At 37.3% G+C, this 22350-nt stretch overlaps 1 protein-coding gene across 1 annotated transcript in view; it reads right to left on the bottom strand.

Moving 5' to 3' along the window:
- The window catches only part of GABRA2 (gamma-aminobutyric acid type A receptor subunit alpha2), a gene marked incomplete in the record, with an annotated part of 100124 nt that extends 79372 nt beyond the window's left edge, over positions 1 to 20752 (bottom strand). Inside the window, 3 exon segments of the mRNA XM_072406262.1 lie at positions 17473 to 17588; positions 20172 to 20276; positions 20669 to 20752. Of these exon segments, the coding sequence (XP_072262363.1) occupies positions 17473 to 17588; positions 20172 to 20245 (190 nt within the window).
- Between the last annotated feature and the right edge of the window lie 1598 nt (positions 20753 to 22350).

Genomic DNA, 22350 nt, shown 5'->3' with positions numbered 1-22350 from the left:
ACAGGCTACATTTTCTACGGGTTTCTTAACTGATTTAAAACCAAGATGCCATCACGATTTTTCTTTTTCCAAGGACTGATGCCTGAATACTACTTGCAGCATTATTCAGTGAATACTTTGTCATTACAAAATTATATAAATGCAGTGTAGAGTGATGTAAGTAATGCCGGATTGGTAATATTTCAGTAATGGCTGTTACTGAATCCAAAGTGCAGTGATGATATGCAAAGTGCACAAACCCAAAGCAATTAACTGAGACGGTCTTTTGCATTTATAAATATGGATGATAGTGACCTCACTATACTTATTGTTTGTCCAGATCAATCCCCTGCAGCCTGGACATTGGCAAAACATTAAAATGTACAGAGAACTATTATAGACTGTCATTTATTACTGCCCGTGTTCAGGAGAATGTTAGAATAGTTTGCCTAACATTATTATCTTTGTATTGTACTTAAGAGGCCTGATGATTTTGTAGCATACAAAACACATGTTAATGTATGGTAATGGTACCTAATAGGTGATGTTCATAAACATGTCCTGTGTTGCATACATTATAAGACATATGGATACCATGCTTAGCTGGTGAAGTTGGCAGTCAATGGGAAAATCAAAACATATTGGTAAAGGAGCTCCAAAATGTACAAAGACTAAAAAATGGTAGTATATAGGCCAAATGGTGCATTTGGAGTGACTGGTATGACAGGTCTGACTTTTGAGCCACTGTAAACTGTCAATAGGCTCATTAAACTCTATTATGATGCATTTTGTAAAGCTCAAAAAATGAATCAAAAACGCAAGGTAACTGGAGTATCAAATATGGCATAACACAAAACATAAATGTGAATTACAACAAGAAAACAAAGCTAAGAGAACCTATATTTTCTGACAACACAAGAAGCTAACCTGCTGGGTTTCTAGCTGGCAACATCTGGAGTCCACAGATCCCTGTTACCTTCTTCCAAGTTTCCAGGAGCCCTTAGGGCCTGTTCACATCTGTGTACACATTGTGATGCATTTTTTTTAACACTGTTATAGGATAATGTGTTTTCATGCATTTTATAATGTGTGTTTTGACACCTTTTGGAAACAGGCATAACTAATTTTTAGCAGCTAAATGTAGGCTGAATTACCACAGTGTTTCCCTCTGTTTCTGAATAGAGTACATGACATAATTCATTTGCATTGTGCTGAGATATCTACAACCTAAGGTCTATAGCCCTAAATAAAAAAAAAGAACAGGATCTCTTGGGTTTACCCTGTCATTGTCAATTCTGGGTGCTGCATGGTCGGCTTTGTGAGCATGAGGATCAATTTGGATACTGTGTTATTTTTTTAACAAAGAAGGGTAATGCTCCCCATTCTATAAAAAAATGGCATCCGATTGTTTCCCAGGCCCAACTCTTCCTATGTCACACATTATAATTCCTTGCATAAAGAATCATAAAGTAGGACACGTCCTGTACCTCCTTGATAAGCATCAAGTTATCCAGATATATTGCAGTGATTTCTTTTCTAGATCTGCCACTTGGTCTGTGTTGAGGAGCACATGGTAGATTGCCAGGTAAGACAGCTTCTTTGTGTACAATAACACAATAATAACAGATATTCAAAATTTAAATGTGCAAATAAAAGTGTGTACTCACTCACCTTTACTTTCGGAGCTCTATCGATCCCTCCGGAGGTTTTCTGGATCTGGTCCCACGTCATTCTGGAATCCTCCTTCTCCTCTGCTGTGAGAAAGCACCAGGCGCCACCATCTTCTTTGCCCTTTTTTCTCCTTCAGCCTGTGCAGGTGCGAGATTGGATGATGTAGCCTGTGGTAGATGGGGAAAAAAAGAGTGCCGATCCCACTACGCATGTGTGAGATTGGCATATTCTTTTTCCCCAATTGAAGAAGAAGGTCCTTATTGGGCATGCACAGAAGGAGCAGCAAGAAGCTTCCTGGGATGCATGACTTATGTATGCCAAGAGGCTCAGTGCTCCTACTCTGTCTTTATCGCCATGTTTTTTTTTTTTTAAAAAAAGAGTTTTAAACCCACCCCCTCAAACGATATGCACTTTACTGTGTAAAAAAAAAGCATAGTAGTTATTAGGTCATAGCTGGATTTCTAGTGTGTTACAAAGGCCAATAAAAATTTTAGTTCATTTTGATAATTGTAGCATACAGTGATTGGCTGACATATTCATATTGCCTTAACTAGCACTAATTAGAATGTTTTAGGACTATCAGTACATTTCTGGATGACTGGTATTTCAGCTTTATGTTTTGCTTTGATTAATATGACTGCATGGCATAGAGTCCGTATTTCCTTTGCCACTCTGATAAATTATTAAGCAGAGTACTACTATGGATTATGCATTTTTTCCTCTCATTCACAGGAACTTCTTGTGTACCCGAGTGCATAACAATAATCATTGGTTTTCTCTTACAATATTTTTTCTTTTTGTCATTGTGAGTAATGGACCAGCACCCAGGTGCACATATTAATCTTGTGTCTGTAGAAAGGAATATTCAAGCTCAGCAAATAAAAAAAGCTTCTTTTATATAGGAAGACAGATCTTTTGAAACACATTATTAATGGATGTTTTGCTACCTAATAGAGATTCTGTTACCTCAAAAACTGCTCAGAATCTGTATCTAATAAAAAGCAAACACAGAACAGCTTACTCTAGACTCAATTTAGCACACGATAAACCCAAATAACACCGTACCTTCAGCGTAATTAGGAACATTTCTTCTTATTATACTTGTCTCTGGGAGGAAGTCATTGTGTTGGCGTGAGTTACTAAGAAGAAATAGCAACATTTCTAATGCTAAAAAAAATAAAAAAGAAGGGCTCTATAACCCAATGACATGACCCACAAAATAGATGAAAAGAGATTTCTAAAGAATAAAGGGAAAGTCAATGTGCCCCTATCACATGATAGCTGTGAATATTATAATGAGGAATAATGGACAATTTTAACTAAAAGTGAGCTAATCCAAATATTTACACTTAAATGCATAGTATGTACATTGTGATTAAGCCAGTTACCACCACTTCCTAGTTGAAAGTGGCAACGCTGCTTAGACCCATTTTCCATCCTCTGAATTGACACTCTGGGCTTGATTTAATAAAGCTCCCCAAGACTGGAGAAGATAAACTTTTATAGGAGAACCTGGGTGATCCAGGTCAGAGAGTTTTAATAAATCAGGCTCTCTGTTGGCATGGCTTCCTGCAATCTTCTTGAGGAACACTGCCATAATTGACTCTCTTGAATGTCTTACAGTGGGGGCACCATCTGTGTAATTGAGAGCAGACATGCCAGGAAACCTCTCCTACATTGTGCATTAGAGCAAACACTGCAGTGACATCTTAGGGCAGAGGTCATGCTCAGCTATGAACATTCTGCATTGTCCCAATGCCACTGGGCCTGATTTATTGGACCTCTCCAAGGCTGGAGAGGATACACTTTCGTCGGTGAACCTGGGTGATCCAGCAAAGTGTTTTGCTTTTTGTTAGCAAATGTTTTTACTCACAGACCAGATCCATTTCAGGTTCACTAATGAAAGTGTATCCTCTCCAGTCTTAGAGAGCTTTAATAAATCCAGCCCATTGTGTAGTAAAGTTTAAGAAAGAAAGTCTCCACACATTGAGTCTCCACAAGTTCTAAGCAGACATGGAGACGGATCATGTGACCACTGTCAAGAAATAGAACAATGTACCGTTATTATTATAACATATTTATTTTATCCACATGTTGATTCAACAACTTTCCTAAAAGGGAGTTTTCCAGGGTCCACTGGTTGCTTTTTTTTGGAAAAAGAACAACATTTTTAGTCCTTTCAAGTTCAGGTCTGTAATGATTTTTTTTTAGTTTTGGATAGACTTGGAAGTAGTAATTTATTCTTTTTGTTTTTTGTAGTGCCTCTACTGGAGATCTTTCACCTCATTTTCTGTCCATACAATACCAGGACAGGAAACAAGAGAAGTTATGGTTACTAGGCCATTGAGAAAGAACCAGCCATAAGAACTCCAATATCAACAACAAGCAGCACAATATCTTTATTATATTGTAGGGGTTAAGCTAACGTTGAAACTGAAAACCCAATGCAATGTGAAAACGGGCATACTAAAAATCAAGTTGAGTAAGTTTATTGGATATATATACTTTCCAATCCTTCTGTCAGTTTACAAAATGGACCACTTTGGCACTGAAACTTTGGCTTTCATGTCAGTGAAGTTCCACAACTGGATTTTGATGTGCTGATTTTCAGACAAGGAACAACTGTATTCTTTTGTGAGATCGACCAGGCCGCTCATTTTAAATGAAGCTGAATAAAAGACAAAAACACTCCCAGAGGTGTGCAGTCTGAATTTTAGCTTGGTATGTTGGAAGAAGGAGATGGTAGCACCCATGGTAGCCTCCTAAGCACCTAAGGCTGCCTCCCTGGAATAACACTGATATCCTAGATTTAGCCATTACAGTGATTCATACACCTCTTCCATGCTATGAAGCCAGCATGTATGGTTTACATGGTTTTTTGGTTCAGACTTTCTTTTTGGGTCAACTGCATGTTTACTGGGCAGAGCTGATCAGTCATCAACTTAGCAGGCTGGAGGAGAAGTGACAAATAATACTGTATTGCCTAACAAGGGAATATATGTGTCATTCACCTGGCTACACAGCATGGAAATGTAAAATGTATAGCTGGTCAGGACTACAAATCATTTTGAAGATAAAAGTTAGCATGTATGCATTTTAAATATGTATTTAGCAAATATAACTTCATTTTTAAATATTTTTGATCTTCATTGGCCTGGCTGCCCTCGTAGCTCAGCCACGTAAGCCCCTATACTTAAACAATGGATTGACCTTTTGTACAAAAAGATAACACTAGCCATGATCTCCACTGCCAAACACACTAAATATGACCTTTAGTTTGCAAAAGGCTAGGAATACTGAATTTTATTGAATTTGTTGCAAAACGGTATTCATTCTTATCGATTCTGCCAAGGAAACACTGACAAGTAAGGCAGAGGATCATTCTTCAATTATCATTCCACAGGACACGCTAATTATGTTCTGCCATGATTATAGATTCAATACATGGACACCCTGGAAATACAGCTGTGACCAAATCAGTAGGCTCACTGCTATGGATTTTTTTCATCATTTGACAATGATTTTCTGGTTGCCATACACTGGTGGGTAAAAAAAAAAGTGAGGATACTGTTGTGGCTAGCTTTTCTTTTTGTTACCTTTATTTATCATATTGTTGTGTGTTCATTCTCCTATATTCTCCTACTATACATTCATTTAAAAGATGAACAATATATACATTTTAACCAATAATTAGTTTGTGGATCAAGTCAAAATATTCATCTAAAATATTGGTAAATATCTGGCAGAAATGTGTTTGGAGGATTGGCTATTTCGATATATCAGAAGTCATTTGATTTAAAAAGACAAGACATACCCTATTACGCTGCTCCCTCTGGGCCATCAGCACAGCCACTTCATTTCCATGTGGGGCCACGGATGTGAAGGAGGGCCAGCCAGCCATATATACAATAGGTGTGTATGTGTATGCAATGAATGGGCATAACGGTATTGCTGTATTCCAGTAATAAAGGAAAATTGGGTGGTGTACATACGGGGTGCTGCATACTGGACAGTGTATACATCTGACCCCTGTACCTACACCTGACACCTGTATAATGTAGGTTTCTTACATCTGATCCCTGCACTATATACATTACATACACCAGACCACTGCACTATATACATTACATGCATTCTGTATATTACAAACACCAGTCCCCTGCACTATCTGTTATATACTGTGACCCTGCATTACACAGATACAGAGAAGACTCATGATAATTTGTTATTTACCCGTTTTCTTTTAAACCCCTCCAACTGTTCACCAGGTGCTTCATCATTACTCCCTCAGAGTGCTCAAATCTTTTACAATTTTGGCAACGGCAAAACGTATCCAAAGTTTGCCTCCTGCCACGTATAAAGCCATACAACCATAACCAGCCTAACATCCTTGAAGCTGACTATTCTTGGACTTTAAAAGCAGTAAACTGGGAAGGCTTAACTACTTTTCCTTTTAATTACTGGCATATTAAAGTTAGACAGTCTTTGTGAATAATAAGTTACACACAGTACGTTATCTATATTTAAACAGCTCCAGAAACTGAAAGTAATTCAAGGAATGCCAGGTCAATTTATGAAGTCCCTTTAAAACTGATCTCCAGGTTGACAGCTAATTACACATGGTATCTATATTTTCCAACAAAATGTTTATATTTGAAGATAGCACAGTTAGGTTGGTGACCTGATTTTTTTTCTACTGAAACTACAATTTGGTCACTTTCCATCCTCCCGCTGTGATTGGACTGTGAATAAACAAAAGAAGATTAATTAAGTAAATCTTCTTCTCACTCTACTCTCATCTCCTGTAAACATGTTCCTTGTCAGTACATGTAAATGCAACACACTTGATCAGCTCCTAGTATTGCCTTTCTACCAGTCTGAGTTTTACTATAAAGGAATTTTAGGAGCCTGATGCTAAATCTAATTTTAAGCTAGATGCAATTAAAATACACTTAAGTTGTTTTACCAAATACATGACTGTGTTATTATGTCTGAATGGTGTTCAGCTTTAAAACACCACAATCACAAGGAAGTTTCTCTGCTAAACTACAATATTTAATTCTCTTGACAGAGATCATTCAATAAATCCAATTACTGGCAATGCAATTCCTGTGTTAAAGCAAGCCAGCATTCAACAATGTGAATCTGAACAGTCAAGGCAAAAGAAAAAACCTAGAAAAGCAGCAAGACTTTTGTTAACCATAACAATGAAGGTAAAAAAAAAATCTGACTGCAATGCAGTAAAACTTTCACTGTTGTTTCAGCTCTTACAAATACATTCCTGAAATGATAGATAATAGCCGTTTAATTGAATTACAGTGCAAGGAATAGAAATGTCCAAAGAGTACCTGTCAGATTCACACAATAAATTCTTTTGCTTAGTAATTGCTTAGTAACTACCCAATCAATTCACTAGGAACTAGTTAACTGCTATGGGTCTTGTGATATAGCTTTAGTCATTTTAAGGTATGTGTAAAAATATTAATTCACCTTACAGGTATAAGTGAGATCCCCACAATTCCGTCAGCTAGACGTACTGAAAATATAAAACTGTATAAGATGTATAAAGGTTGAAAATGGCTGCCCTAGGCTTTTTTCTGGATCTGGGATGCAGACTTCAGACTTCAGCCCTTGCTTACTAATCCTGACCTGGTCTGTCCGGCTGACAAAAAGTAAGTAGAAAAATCAAGAGCAACACAGACAAATGATGCTAGAAGATGTCGGACTTTGATTTTTATGCCTGCTTTTATTTCAGATTTTCTTTATCATCATTAAGAGAGCAAATAGTAATAGATGTAATAATATACAGCAATATTCAGCCAATGTAGGGGAATGGATCCACAGTACCATACCCAAATTTGTCTGGTTCCTACAACTTCACTTAGTTTCTTTGTTGGGGATGTGGATGATGGAGGTAGGCAGAAAAGCACATAGCTGCCTGTCTCCACTATTGGGGATCATAATTGTAGCCTCTACAAGAAGAAGAATATGGTTAAAGCATTCTTTTTCTTCTTTTATTGCTGGATCTCATACAAATCTCATACAATCTTCATTTTACCTCATCTTTAATCCACTCACCTAGAGAGCAGACTGCACAGATGGGTCTGGCTGCCTATCGGAAATATAATTTTAAATATGTACTTCCAATTTTCTTGTTAAATACTACTTTAAATGAACACATTACTATATTACACAATTAAGCGATCGGTTGGTATAGAGTGTGTTATCTGAATATGGGTGACACATTTAATTTGATAGATTGTTTTAATTAGTTGAATTCATGTTCTTAACAGATGTACTCTGAATTTATGCATTAGCAATGTGATTAGCCATATGATTAACACAGAAAAATATTCTTTAGAGATTTGGGGAAGATAGTTATGGGGTTTCAGTTGTGGAACTTTGGCACATAGGGAAAAGAATGGCATTATTACTGCAATATGGCTACACACAGAGAGTGAACAGTGGAAAATCTTTCCAAATACAGCATTACACAGAACAGTACAGTACTTTTTTATTCTTCCCATATCTTTAGGATTTTTGGGGAGCATGGTCGCTCCGGGGTTAGCACTCCAGCCTTTGCAGTGCTGGGTCCCAGGTTCAAATCCCGGTCAGGAGACTATCTGCATGGAGTTTGCAGGTTCTCCCTGTGTGTACGTGGGTTTCCTCTGGGTACTCCAGTTTCTCCCCACATCCCAAAAACATGTAGTTAGGTTAATTGGCTTCCCCCTAAATTGACCTTAGACTACAATAATGACATATGACTATCGTAGGGACATTAGATTGTGAGCTCCTTTGAGGGACAGTTAGTGACATGACTATGGACTTTGTACAGTGCTGCATAATATGAGGGTGCTATATAAATACTGTATAATAATATTTCTATATAGTGGAGTCTTCCATTAACTTCCTGTGTGGCAAAACACCATCAGCAGGACAGGAAATGTCAGTAAATGTGATAGTATAAAGTTATATGCACACATTAGATAATAGTCACCCAAGATGAAGGGGCGTACCCAGCTTGGGTGAAAATCAGACATGTGTACGACAGACTGGGAACGACTGCTGTTCACTCCTGTGGAGGAGAGCAATGTGGGGTACTGCTCGCTTGTCCTTGTTGCTTTTTTTCCAGTGGGAATTACCTGATGTAATTCAGACATTTGTACGAGGTTAACTTTGGGCAGACTAGCCCCATCTTGAAGAGGTCTGTTTATTTAGCATACCCTACTTGAATTGAAATATCATTGTCATTGTAGTATTGGTGCCAAAGCTACCTAGTCTGGCAACTGCTAAGTAAAATGTGCTTAGCCTCAAGAAGCATAACCATTGCTATTTTAGCTATTTCCTAATCCAAAATAGAAAACAAAGTTTTAGATACACTTAAAAGATGAAAACCAGATCTTTTAAGTAGTTCAGGGTAAAACTTTTCTTTGTGCAGAAACTGGTCATGTATCCTCCCCCTCCTGTAGTTTCTTGCAGGCAGCCTATATTGGGAGGACCAGAGCGGTCCCTCCCACATCCCTGTTCTCTGCATTCAACAGGTGCAGAATAATATCACCAGTTCTTTTACAAGGTGAATTTATATCTTTTGTGGCTTTTAAAAATATATCTCAAGGAAAAGTTTTTATTTCCACTGTTCAGCTTTAAATAAATTAATCAAATGACAGTCTGTGTCCATTAGAGATGACACTTCTTAAAATGTGATCCATTGGCCATTAGAGATGGGGTTTCCTAAAATCTGCTCCAATAATCATCAGATTTGCCTTTGCAATTGCATTTTGCAATTCAGTCTGTGTCTTGAAAGTCTGCAGCATTTTATGTTTTCCCACTTGATATAGGGTTAATTAGTTTTTAATTCTGGGAAAGTAGATAACCTACCCCCCTATAGAGTTCCTACACATATGTCACCCCTGTTTCATATACACATTTGTAAATGTCTCCAATATTATAGGGAAAAGGGTTTTGCTGGGGGAAATTGAGGTAACTGACTTTATTTTTATTGTCAATTAGCAGCATCTGCACCATCAGCACCTTTAACATGGAGGTTTCTGCTGATGATAGCGATGCTTAAGGTAAAGATGGAAATATGATTTTTATATGTTGTTTTTTCTGGGATACAGCAGCCCCACAGCACAACAGCATTATCAGCATCTTGGGTCAGGCAGGGAGAACAAACAGTGAAATAGTAGAAGACTAAAAACAGTTACTGCTTAATTTGTAACTGATACACAGTAATTTCATAGCACAATACAAAATGACTTGCTATAAAGAAGCAATAAAGTTTGACAATAAAGTAGATGTAATTAAATGAGATCCTGAGACTATGAATATATTCAGTGAAACACATCTACTGCTTAAGTATAAATCATTAAAAATACTTTACAAAACAATTGCCAACGTATAAGAGTTTGGATGTGCAAATTGGTGACAAAAATACAATTTTTCAGGACCTTTGGAAACCCCCAATGTTCTTTGATACAATCAGAAGAAAAATATATGTGTCTGATTCAACTCTCTAGGACAGCCTGTCTCAGCCTTTTTACCATGGAGGACCATGTAAAATACATTTTATGTCTTAGGGAACCCCTTTTATAATGACTATATCCACAGCTCCACATATCCACAGTTACTGTACATTAGCACGGTGATCAGTGGGAAGAATATTACCTTAATAGAAAGCCAAAAAGATCATTGGTATCATTTAAACAAAATTGCTTATTGCTTGAGGGACCCCTAGCATCCTCTGAAGGAACCCTAGGGCTCAACAGAACTCTGTTTGAGAAGCACTGGTCTAGAAGAAATAATGTAAGACAATGGAATTAGCACTAGTATTAGTACTATACAACTTGTGCCATGCACACTACAGTCATTCCGTCTTCTATCTCTTTATTTCTGTAATAACAAAAGAAAAAGGTTCTGGAATCCATGGCTAGCTTGCAATAATTCGCTATAAACTAGACCACCACATACGCCACTTCCTTGTAATCCTCTTGCAGCAGACAAAAGCCTTCAGTCTAGTAAACACATGCCAGTCATTATCAGGCACACAACACTCAAGCTGCCTTTCTACATGAAAAAGGTAGTGAGTTGTATTCACTTGCATTGCAGCTCCCAGAACCTATTAAAAATTATTTTTCAGGTAAAAAGTTTAAACACATCAATATCATCTATAATACCACCTAAATGATAGTGTAACAAAAAAGAAGAGTTTACAAGATGAAATCACTTTCCTTTTCCAAGCAAAAGAAATAAGCTGTCTCTACAAGAGCATGCAAGACATGTGCCGCAGGCTCAGCAACTGAGAAATAATGATACCTGCAGTGTATAGGTTATATAATGATCCGTTGGGTCTGATTTGCCCTCTTAATAATAAAAGTGGAGCAGAAAAAAATGTAAATCATTGATCAATGGATGATTCATTGAAGACACAGTATATCAGATTACCAATTTAAAGATCTAATATTATAATTTAAAATGTAATGCTATAATAACACAAATTTTTAAAAATGCATTAGGTATAAATTATAGGTAATGCCTATTTACTATCAGATTGATGTGTCAAAAGACCAGATTTACATATGTATGTCAAGCTTACACACCAGCAGCATGGCTTGGCAGTACTCACTCAGCCTCACTGCAAAATGACATTCACTTGTTTGGTCAACCCTGCAAACATGCATGTGTGTTCTAGGGTATGCTGCTCATGAGTGATTGATCAGTAAAAATATAATTGTTTACTTTAATGAATTGTTAAATAAAAGATATGCAATATGTATAGTTTTAATATATCTCACTTCCATCACCAATCCTATATCCTATATCCTGTATAATGTGTCTGGAATATAGTCTACCGTAATAAAATAAAAAGGTATACATTTAGGTGTGTGAATAAATAAAAAAATATATATAATAATAATAATAAATAATTACAAAACATATGTCAATAAATACTCAAATTAATTTTAATAATAATAATAATAATAATAATAATAATAATAATAATAAATAATCTCTACACCCATACACAATAAAATGATTACATTATGTATGAGCTTTTCCACAGTTTTCAAAGGTCAGCAGAGTGATATAGAAATCTGCTGCCTGTCTATCATTGTCCAGTTAAGGATTAGGAAAGAGGACAAATCCTGTAAGTGTTAGATAACTGCAAATAACAAATCTGGTCTCCTCCTCTGCAAGACAGTGTTGTATAGTGTCATCTCATATAGGGATGAACAGGAATACATAATTTTGGTAGGTAGAAAAGCTAACTTTGAATTCTTCGGGTTACATCTACATTTGTCCACCTTACAGACCTGAACTGTACGGCTGTACTGCATAGGCACAGGAAACAAAGCACAGAATATAACTGGGTAATAAAGCTTTAAAGTAAAAAAAACAGTGACTGTTGATGCAGGGAATATCTGATTGCCTCATTGAATCAGGAAGGAATGTTTTTCCCCTGTTGGAGCAAATTGTAACAGGGGTTTTACTTGCCTTCCTCTTGATCAACTATGTTCATGGGGTTTTTATCTGGGATATGTTTATTTCCCTAGTGGTGGAACTTGATGGACTTTTTTCAACCTGACTTACTATGTCTGGTGCTTGTTCCCGGTAGGGGAACAAGCCCAAGACCATGAACCAGACCTTTAAATCACAGAAAATATGAAGTTGTGGGGAGGGAGGGTGGGTTAGAATAAATAAAGGGTAGGGGATAAGTACACATTGTAGGAAAGTGCACTTATCCTTTAACCGTTTGCTGGAAATTCAGCTATGAATAAGGACTCCATTAGGATAAGTGTTTTTTTAAAGAGACAAGTCTAGGCCCTTGTCCCACATACCATGTATTGTAAGGGAGTTCTTTGCTACTTGCTACTAATATAAAGGACAAGCTCTCTACAATTGTCCATGTGAGTGGTTCCTTGCCTATTTGTCTGCAGAGTCCCTTCTCTGCTGACCACTAATGTAAAGTCCTCCTTCTACATTGACCAATTATGTAATGTACACTGACCATCAATGCAAGGTGGGCCTTCTCACTTGACCACAAATGTAAGGTGGCCTTTTCCACAAACCATTAGTAAACGAGGGCATTTCTTCATCAAGAAACCAATTACTTTAGGCAGATCATACAATTTACACTGTTCTTTTTTCACGTTTAGTGAAAACGTGAATATTTGTTTTAATCCATAATTATGAAAAACCCAATTTTATGATTATTTATACAACTTAATGGGCATATTAATGTATTGTGAGCTTTATATCATACTAGCTGATTACCCGCTGTTGCCCAGGTATTTATTTATTGCAATCCTATATTATAGGAAAAGGAATCAAATAAAGCTATAGTGATTTTCTTGTCTACGGTGTTGTTTCATTTTTTTTGCCTTTGATTGCACTCGGCCAATTGCCTTACGTTTTCTCGAAAACATTATAAAAGGCCAGAAATGTGTAAGAGAGTCCAAAAAAAGTAAATATAAGCAAACGGCACACTGTCACTGAGCAATACAGCTAGTGATGACATACACACATACATCCAAATATAGCTCTGACATATAGCACAGCGCTGTACAAAGATGACTGGTGCACTCACATGAGTCTCAGTCATATGTATGGCAAGTTTGGTTGAAATGTCTCCATGCATTTTCGAGTGATGGTGGAACATACACACATACATCCAATTTTATATACCGGTATATAGATTGATATAGCTCTGACATATACCATAGTGCTATACAATGAAACACTGAGCTAGACCCATCAGTCTCTGTACAGATGAGCTGTCACTCTAATGTCCCCCCACAGTCACACACTATTAATATACATTTATATACCTCTGACATATACCACAGCGCTGTAAAAAGATCAGCAGTGTCATATGTCTAGCAAGTTTGGTTAAAATTATTCCACGCATTTCCTAGTGATGACATACACACATCCAAATATAGCTTTGACATAAAACACAGCGCTGTACAAAGATGACTGGTGCACTCACACGAGTCTCAATCATATGTATGACAAGTTTGGTTGAAATGTCCCCATACGTTTTCGAGTGATAGTGGAACATACATACATCCAATTTTATAAATATATAGATTTAGCAGAAAGTCTCTGAAACCTAAAATAATTTCAGGGCTCCTTCATGGTAAAAAGGTCAATAAAGGTTGTGCTAGAATACGATACTACCAGAAAATGTCTGAGAAGTCTGACCCCAAAACAATGTATTAAAAGATAAAAAGCCACCAGGATCCGTAGTGATTTATGTTTTAGTGTGTGATTATTGTAAAGACTAAATATAAATATAAAGGTTACAGCATTTCCTATTAGTAAGGGATTTGCCTCTTTATTCATGTGTTGTTCCATTTATGACTAAATGCCAAGAAGCTCCAGTAATCTCTTTACCTAATGGCCAGACAATAATCAGGGGGAGGTTACATCCCTTAGTAATGTAGATCTCTGAAAGACGGAAAATTAAACCCAAGCTTAAACATAAAAGAATTCACAGCAACATTTTGTTTTGGCTAACTCACAAATTTAGAGAGCCATGAGGGCTAAGGTGGTGAGATAGCAATCCATAGGGACCCCTTATTAGTTCACACTGTGCAGAACACACCACATATTCAGTAGCTGGGATCTTGAGATTTTCCATTCTCAAGTCCAAAACTAATTTAAACATTTTTTACCTAGAAAATGTAAACCCAGCAGTATTTACTGTAATAGGAGAAGGTGCCCATAAGAGCTCTTCTCCCAATGGACTAAAGTATTTGTAAACCCTAACAATGCACGCTCCCTTTTATGTAAGTGAAAAAAAATATTGGGAGAGGGGGTAAGTATACAGTAGTCCCAACACACCCTCTGTCCTAGAACATAGGGCTGCTCCTTCATAAATGTATCACAGTGAACAAAAAACTAAAATGTTGGCACTTCACACTGGGGAGCTCCAATGTATAGGTGTATTTACTAAGTAAGCATATTCTACCTTGCCTATAAATGCAGGTGCTGTACTGGCAACTACTAAGTGGTAAAAAGCAGTACCTGTAGCATAGCACAGAGTGGGTTTTACAATTTGATACTCTAAATGCTCAAGTGAGGATTCCTATTTTGGTACGAGAGGGATCTTTCTACCACTTGCAGTCGTTCCATGTCAATTAACCTAATGTTGCCTCTTTCTTCTTTTTAAAGTATCATCACTCACCCAGCAACAACACATATTAGGGTTCATTCAGAAAAAGCATTAAGAATGTTCACTGAGCTTAGTAATAAAAGTGAAGATAGGGTCACCTATTTTAAACATTAACTTTTCGAAGTGAACATATACTTTGCAAAGTAAAAAACAATCACTGTGCAAAGCAAACAGCTTCTTTTGCTTTAGTAAATCAAATACTAGGAGACAGAGGATGCCAGCACGTAGTCAGACTTATATAAGCCAAGCACCTGGGAGTTGAAGGTTTTGTGCTTACTGTTTGCCAGAACATTATCTACATAATGCATGCATTCAGAATCTGGTTAAATGTACATTACCCTTTTAAAGATATGAGGTCCCAATTACTGCATTATTCAGAAGCCCATGATAGCACTCAAAGAGCTCTATCAATATTATTTCTGCTTCTCCTTTATAGTAGATCGGTGGTTTGGACCTTGTATGTCATGAGTTGTGGCCGTTCCCTTTGTGGTAATGCTCAATATTTTTTGAACTCACAACAATAATTAGCTATTACCCAGGAAGCTCAAAATGTGGATGGTTTACAAGGAAATCTAAGAGTGAATGTAATATCCGATAATCTAGAGAACCTAAAAACTGAAAGTTAAAGTGCATTTGGGGTCCTATCTCATAAAATATGAAACCCGGTAAGGGCAGATTTAGACCTGCCATTGAATCACCTTGCCAGACACTTGGGCACTTGAGCTGGTTCTTAAAGAACTAGCATCTACACATATTACAACTAGTACCTCCCAGTACTTGTTCATTCCATATAGAGGGAGACACTACCATGTAGCATCCCCCAAGAAGCAGCAGTTCCTGGCATGAGGAAGAGGTAAAACGCACTGCAATCTCACTGCAAGCGTGAAACTCAGCTATTTAAGGAGAAGTTGCAATAATGATCTAAATAGAAACTAGGGAAAACTATGGGTATTCCTGTCTTAGGATGTTCAATACATTTACCATTATCTAAGTTTAGGAAAAAGTGCCCATGTTTGTTAGACGACAGTCCATGGAACCTTTTACAGAGCAGTGCTTCAGACTCTTGCCATATTTTCTGTGCTGTGCAACCCAACCAGGTTATATTTATCTGTATATGTATTGTCTCCTAATGGAATGTACCCTTTTATTACAAATAATTGTTTTGTTCATTAATAATCTATTTTAAAGGTAAAATAGGGAGACTGCAAAAATCCTGCCATGTCCTAGATTTAGGATTACTGTGGGACTTCTCAGAACACTTTGTTCCAGGCAACCAGAGAAATGTTAACGGGGGGATCAGGATACTCAAGAAATGCTGGGGAGGAAAAGATGAGCCTTGGGCAGAAAAATGAGCTTTGAGTGTTGTGGCAGCACTCTGCACATAAATATTATTGCACAACGTAGGTTCAACATATTGCTGAAAATTTCAGATTTTACTCAAGTTTTTTGATACAATGAAAATACACCAACACTGGAATACATGCATGTACTTATTCATCATTTACAAGATAAAATGATCTCACATCACAATTTTCCTGTACTACGTATTTACAAAACTTTACAGGACAAAAATATGTTTTTTCGCAACCAATCAGAAGTTACTATGTATTCTATGTATATCATCTTCCCTTGAAAAATAATAAAGCCAGGTTTTTTAAAAATGTAAAAGGAATCTGTATCCATGAAATAAACTAAACAGATTAAATATAATGTGTCTCAATAATGGTAAAATATTAAATTATGTTATCATATTCTCTAGATTCATATGACCTCAAGTAATTAATACTAAATGCTTGTGAAACTTCTTTATACAAAGGTCATAATAAAGAGGTGACTTTTTCTGGAATGTGTTATTACTACAATTAGTGAAGACTGACTTATTATAACTATAATATATATAACTAATCAGAAGCATGAATTGAATGTAATGTACAAATAAGTATAAACCAGGGCTGACTACGGTATACAAACTATTATAACTTAGTAAACTTTGTAAACTAAGTTATACCATTTGCTATTGGAGGCTCTGTTCATAAAACAAGGAATTTGTTCCCTCAAACATTCCCACTCCTGGTGGAAATCAATTACTTCCATTGAAACACATTGACCTGGAAGATTATCATGAGGGAATGTCTAATTCCCTGTTTGATAACCAGAGCCCTATGTACTATATATACAATGAAGATGTTTTATTTTAAAACTGTTTGCTAATATATTAACATACTTTGTATGATTTTGATTAGTGTAATTTTTAGTTATTATTACCAGTTAATAAGATTACTACTGCTGCATACATCTTTCTGATATGTTATATGTTTATTCAAAGTGAATATAACTTTAGATTAGTTTTTATGAAATGATAAACTGTACTTTGTAAAAGTAGCATTAAGTATGCCAGTTATCATTGCTGGATGACTATAAAGACATTTTATTTCTATTTTTGTGACATTATTAAAAAAATAAAATAAAGAGCCATCACTATTGAGCAACTGCAAGTCCCAGATATTGGTAGACAGATGCATTATCTTTCCATGTGTGTTAGAGAACCAAGTACACTTAGTGCTGGAACAACAATTTAAATTGTACTGCTTAATTTTCACATCAGTTCCATGACTTTAGAAATACCGCTATTACAGAAACATTACCTCCTAATCCCGGCCTGAGACGATTATCATAGCCATCCAGAAGTCTGTCTAGAATTCTTGTGAAGATGGTAATGTTATTTTTTGCATCATCATCCACACTGTCTGCAAGCACTTGCCTAGGCATAAATAATTGCATAGTTAGGCATTAGTAATATTAAGAAAAAGTGCATATAGTTAGATAACAAGAACAGCATACAATATAAACAGCATCACAACAAAGATTATGAAATAATTGCCAGTTAAATATTTTGGAAACTAAAGCTTAAGGGGTGAACTTAATAGGAAGTAATTTTGTTTTCATTTAGATCATGGAAACTCTGGGTACTTCAAAACCCAATTATGTGCAGAGGTGGATACTATTTCTGTTAATGCCCCCGCACATGACTGGGTGTTTGACGTGAACACAGCTTCACTGGGCTAAGTGAAAAAATGTTCTACTTAGGTGAATTACCTCCTTCATGTGTAAGAAAAAGTTCGATAAATGACTGCATTAATAATGTAAAATCGTTGATGGTAAATGGCTTCCTATTGATACCTGGAATCAAAGCAGTAACATAATGGATACATCAAACAAAAGTGTTGAAGCTGTTGTACAACTTTAAAGATAGGAAGAATAGAAATAACACAGCCAAAGGTCACGTCACATAAACTGCACATGCTTTGTCAATGCAGCGGTATCACCCTATCGTCCCCTGGGTTGTTTTATCTTGACAGCTACAAAATAGAGCAGCATTAGTGGAAGTCAAAAGCTGGATCACACCTTTTTGGTAGAAACACTACAAGTCTTAATGCCGGTAAACTCTGCCGAACCCTAATATACCTTCCTGCTCAATGTATTGACTAGGAAAGGTATTATTCATTGAGTATTATCATGCAAGCTGCTTTATAACAGTCAGAAAATTACTCACTTCTAAGCAAACAAGTATAAATATTACAAAGTTTCTGAGGCATGCATACTTGTCATGTCCATACTTTACAGTAATATATTGTAAATAAACACTCTCATGTTATCAAAAACACAAAAATTATTGAACTAAACTTCTTTTTTTCATCCTGTCTAACTATATATTGCACTTTAGATAGTAAGGTGCTATTTACTTAGGATATTGCTAACCCTATACCTGCAATAAAGTCCAACAGCAGTCTGACCAAGTCAAAAAGATATACAGGGTATGCTAATTAAATGCTTCAACAGTTTTTTAAGTGGTACAAAACCCTCTGATAGTCTATCATCCCTCAATTTAAATGGTTTATCTTGGAACTAAAATCTAAGTTTCTGAATGGCTATATTAAAATAAATTACCAGCAATATATTTAGATCCTATCAGATATATTGATACAGACTTTCTTTATACTGTTACAAAACAAGTTTATAAAATATAATTGTCACCTAAATATTTATTCCACTAAAGCTCCATCATTCTTAAGCTTCCGGTACAAGAACTGCCAGAGACAACTTTTGAATTTCTAATTAATCAAAGTACATTATAAACATCTAAACAAACATTCATTCTGAGTTACACTTTCTTGTAGCTTCTCTCATAAGAATTACAAGAATCCAACGAAATCTTTTATTTATAGTAAAGTGATCAATTCAAAGACAATATCTGTTATGTACAGAATACAATGATTGAGATTGTGTGAATCATTCCTAAAGCACTGACTTCTTGAACTTAATCCCATACTAACACATTGCTTATTGTATCAAATGATGTTCATTAAATATTTACACTTTAAATCTATCAATGTATTTTCCTACACACAGAGGGATATATACATCAATGGTGGTTGTAACACAAATAACGCATTCAGATGTTCCAGCGTTTCCCATTATCTAGTCCTCTTACTGCTATAATAATTAAAAAACGCACACAGCTTTACAAAGAAGCTGATGATAACATCTATTAAAATAGCTAAGTGTGATTGCATTCTGTGTTTTAATCCATGACGATATTTCTGTGATATAAAGAGCTGCACAATGCATAAAGTCTGCAAAAGCCGCAGTTTGATTATCCCTTTTTTTCTGAGCAGACGAATGGAACATCAGGATAAATATAAGTTGTAAAGAACACTCACTATGTATTTATGTTACCATTATAAAAGAAGAAAACAATCAGACACAAACTTGACTAATAAAGCTCCCCCGGTTTTATTGGGAGAGATCTAGGCATTGTATGTTAGCTCCATCTAGAGGATGCCGAATACACAAAGATAATGCCTACTTTTCCAGGGACAAGACATTTCCGACAAATGGCAATGCATTAACATGTCAGCATCAACTCTTGACCGCAGGAGCACTTTTGCCTCTTTGCCTTGCAGGTTCTTTCACCATTACCATGATATGGGTAAATAAACTATTCTCATTGCCTTCTTCTACTCTCCTTGTACTTTTTAACCATTGCCTGCCGCTGGTGATTAAGTCAGATAAAGTCATTTGATTTGTGAGCATAATAAACCCATGCTGGCAATAGATAGCTGCCTCCTGCAGATAAGACCTGTAGGGTATTTGGGCACCCTGTCACCATCTCCCATTATTTAAACTCAAGTGACTTTATAATACATTCTGCTCCAATTAGCTCCTCATTTCTAAGCTTCTGTGTCAGATTGGCTTTAATAAAAATACCAAAAATACAGAAGATACAATAACACAGGAGAAGATCAGCAAAGTTCATGATATAGATATATAAGATAGGACTCACCTTGTTGACAGCCACATTATCAGGGGGAGAAGCAATACTAATGTTCTCTTATAGAAGGGCAGCCTGCTTTCCATATTGGCTCCAGTAAGGTCTTCACATAAAAACCTGAGAAATAGGAAAAATCTGATTATTGGGATGTACTTGGAAGAGTCAAGATAAGCTAACAGCTGCAGAGCAATGAACTTCCAGTGGACATGTAGGATCCAGGTGGACTATGAGAAAGTCCATAAGGACTATAGTAAGAGCTCCTTCTACCTGGACTGTCACAATGCCATGTGCTACAGAGACTACCCAGCCTGTCAACACTTCTGTACACATGGACTGTACACATGGACTGTACACCAAGCACTGCACAGCCAGGAATCACCATGCAAGAAGTAGCAGGGATGAAGATGGAGAAATAAAAGGCAAGGGATTCATATATGTAGAGCAGATCTCCGGGCACTGCTGGCAGAAGTTGTACAGACACACATCACAGCCCTGGCATTGTTGTGTACCTGGAGGGATGATGCAGAGATGGTGCGGAGGATGCTGGAGGTGCAGAGAGGCTGCGGTACAGGCTGAGCACAGATCCTGGCTGCTTTGAATGGAGGAGGGTCTTCCCTCTCTCTCTCTCTCCCCTCTCTATCGGGAGCGAGCCGATGTTTGCTGGAGTGTGCCGGGGGCGCGCCTGGGAGTTCCCCCTCCGTATACAGGGGAGATGGATTGGCTCGCTGTGTTATGCTGCTTCCCCGGCTAGTACGTGGCTGCTGCGTGTGAGTGTGACATGATCCAGCCTGGCTGTCTGCTCCTACACATCTAAGATCTGCAGCACTGCGCCATCATCCAGCCATGCACATTACTGTCACTGCTCCAGACATGGCCAACATCAGCATCCTCCTCCAAGCTCCAGACACTGCCATCATGTTCATCCCTGCTCTTACCTCCTCCATACACATTGCCATCATGGTCATCCCTGCTCCTACCTCCTTCATACACGGCTATCATGTTCATCCCTGCTCTTACCTCCTCCATACACATTGCCATCATAGTCATCCCTGCTCCTAACTCCTCCATACACATTGCCATCATGGTCATCCCTGCTCCTACCTCCTCCATACACATTGCCATCATGTTCATCCCTGCTCCTACCTCCTCCATACACATTGCCATCATGTTCATCCCTGCTCCTACCTCCTCCATACACATTGCCATCCCTGCTCCTACCTCTATACACTATGCCATCATGGTCATCCCTCCTACCTCCTCCATACACAGCATACACTGCACATTGCCATGATGATGATGATCTCGTCTGACTTACACACACTGACTTTAGACATTACAATGATGAATCCTGCTCCTGCCTTCTCCATGCACTCCTGATTTTGCCATGATGCTGATGTTCAACCTTTTCTCCATCCTCCTCCATGCACTGACTCCAGATATTGCCATCATGCTGACCCTGTCCCTGCCTCCTCCATGCACCCACTCCAGACATTGCCATCGTGATATTGAATCCCTGTTCTTGCTTCTTCCATGCAAGTATTACTCCAGACATTGCCATGATGCTGCCGCTGCTCCTGTCTCCTCTGCATTGACTCTTCTATACATTGGCAGCTTTGCATTCATATACTGTGCATGAAATATTTCACAGATTGCAATGGTGCTGCTGCTTAACCGATTGACTATATATATATATATATACATTGACTTCTAAAAACATTGTATTTATCATACTAAATAACCCTTGCACCTGCCTTAACCATGCATTGCTGCTGCTGCTGAACCCTGTTATCCTGTCACCTCCATGCATTTGCTCCTTCAGACATTGCAGTTATGCAAACCTCCTACTCTTGCTTCCTCTCTGCATTGATTTCTATAAACATTGCAGTGATGCTGCTATGGAATGCCTGACCCTTGCATACATTGCAATGCTACTACTGCTGAACCCCAATATACCCCCTGCTCCATGTATTGACCAACAAGCAGTGTTCCCTCCATGCACATTTCCTCACATACCTTTCGTTACATTCCCTTACCTGCCTGCATGATGAGAAGTGTAATCCCTGCAACATAACTTTTTTTATGTTTACATAACATTGCATTGCAAAGAGATTAAAAACAGGCGCTATTAATAGTACAGCAAAGAGTTATGCAAATCCACATGGCTAGTATGTGTCTTCTGGGAATGTGAGCT

Source organism: Pyxicephalus adspersus, chromosome 3, assembly GCF_032062135.1.
Source record: "Pyxicephalus adspersus chromosome 3, UCB_Pads_2.0, whole genome shotgun sequence".
Lineage (NCBI taxonomy): Eukaryota > Metazoa > Chordata > Amphibia > Anura > Pyxicephalidae > Pyxicephalus > Pyxicephalus adspersus.
Note: the sequence above shows the minus strand (reverse complement) of the source record. Positions and strands in the feature narration are given on the sequence as shown.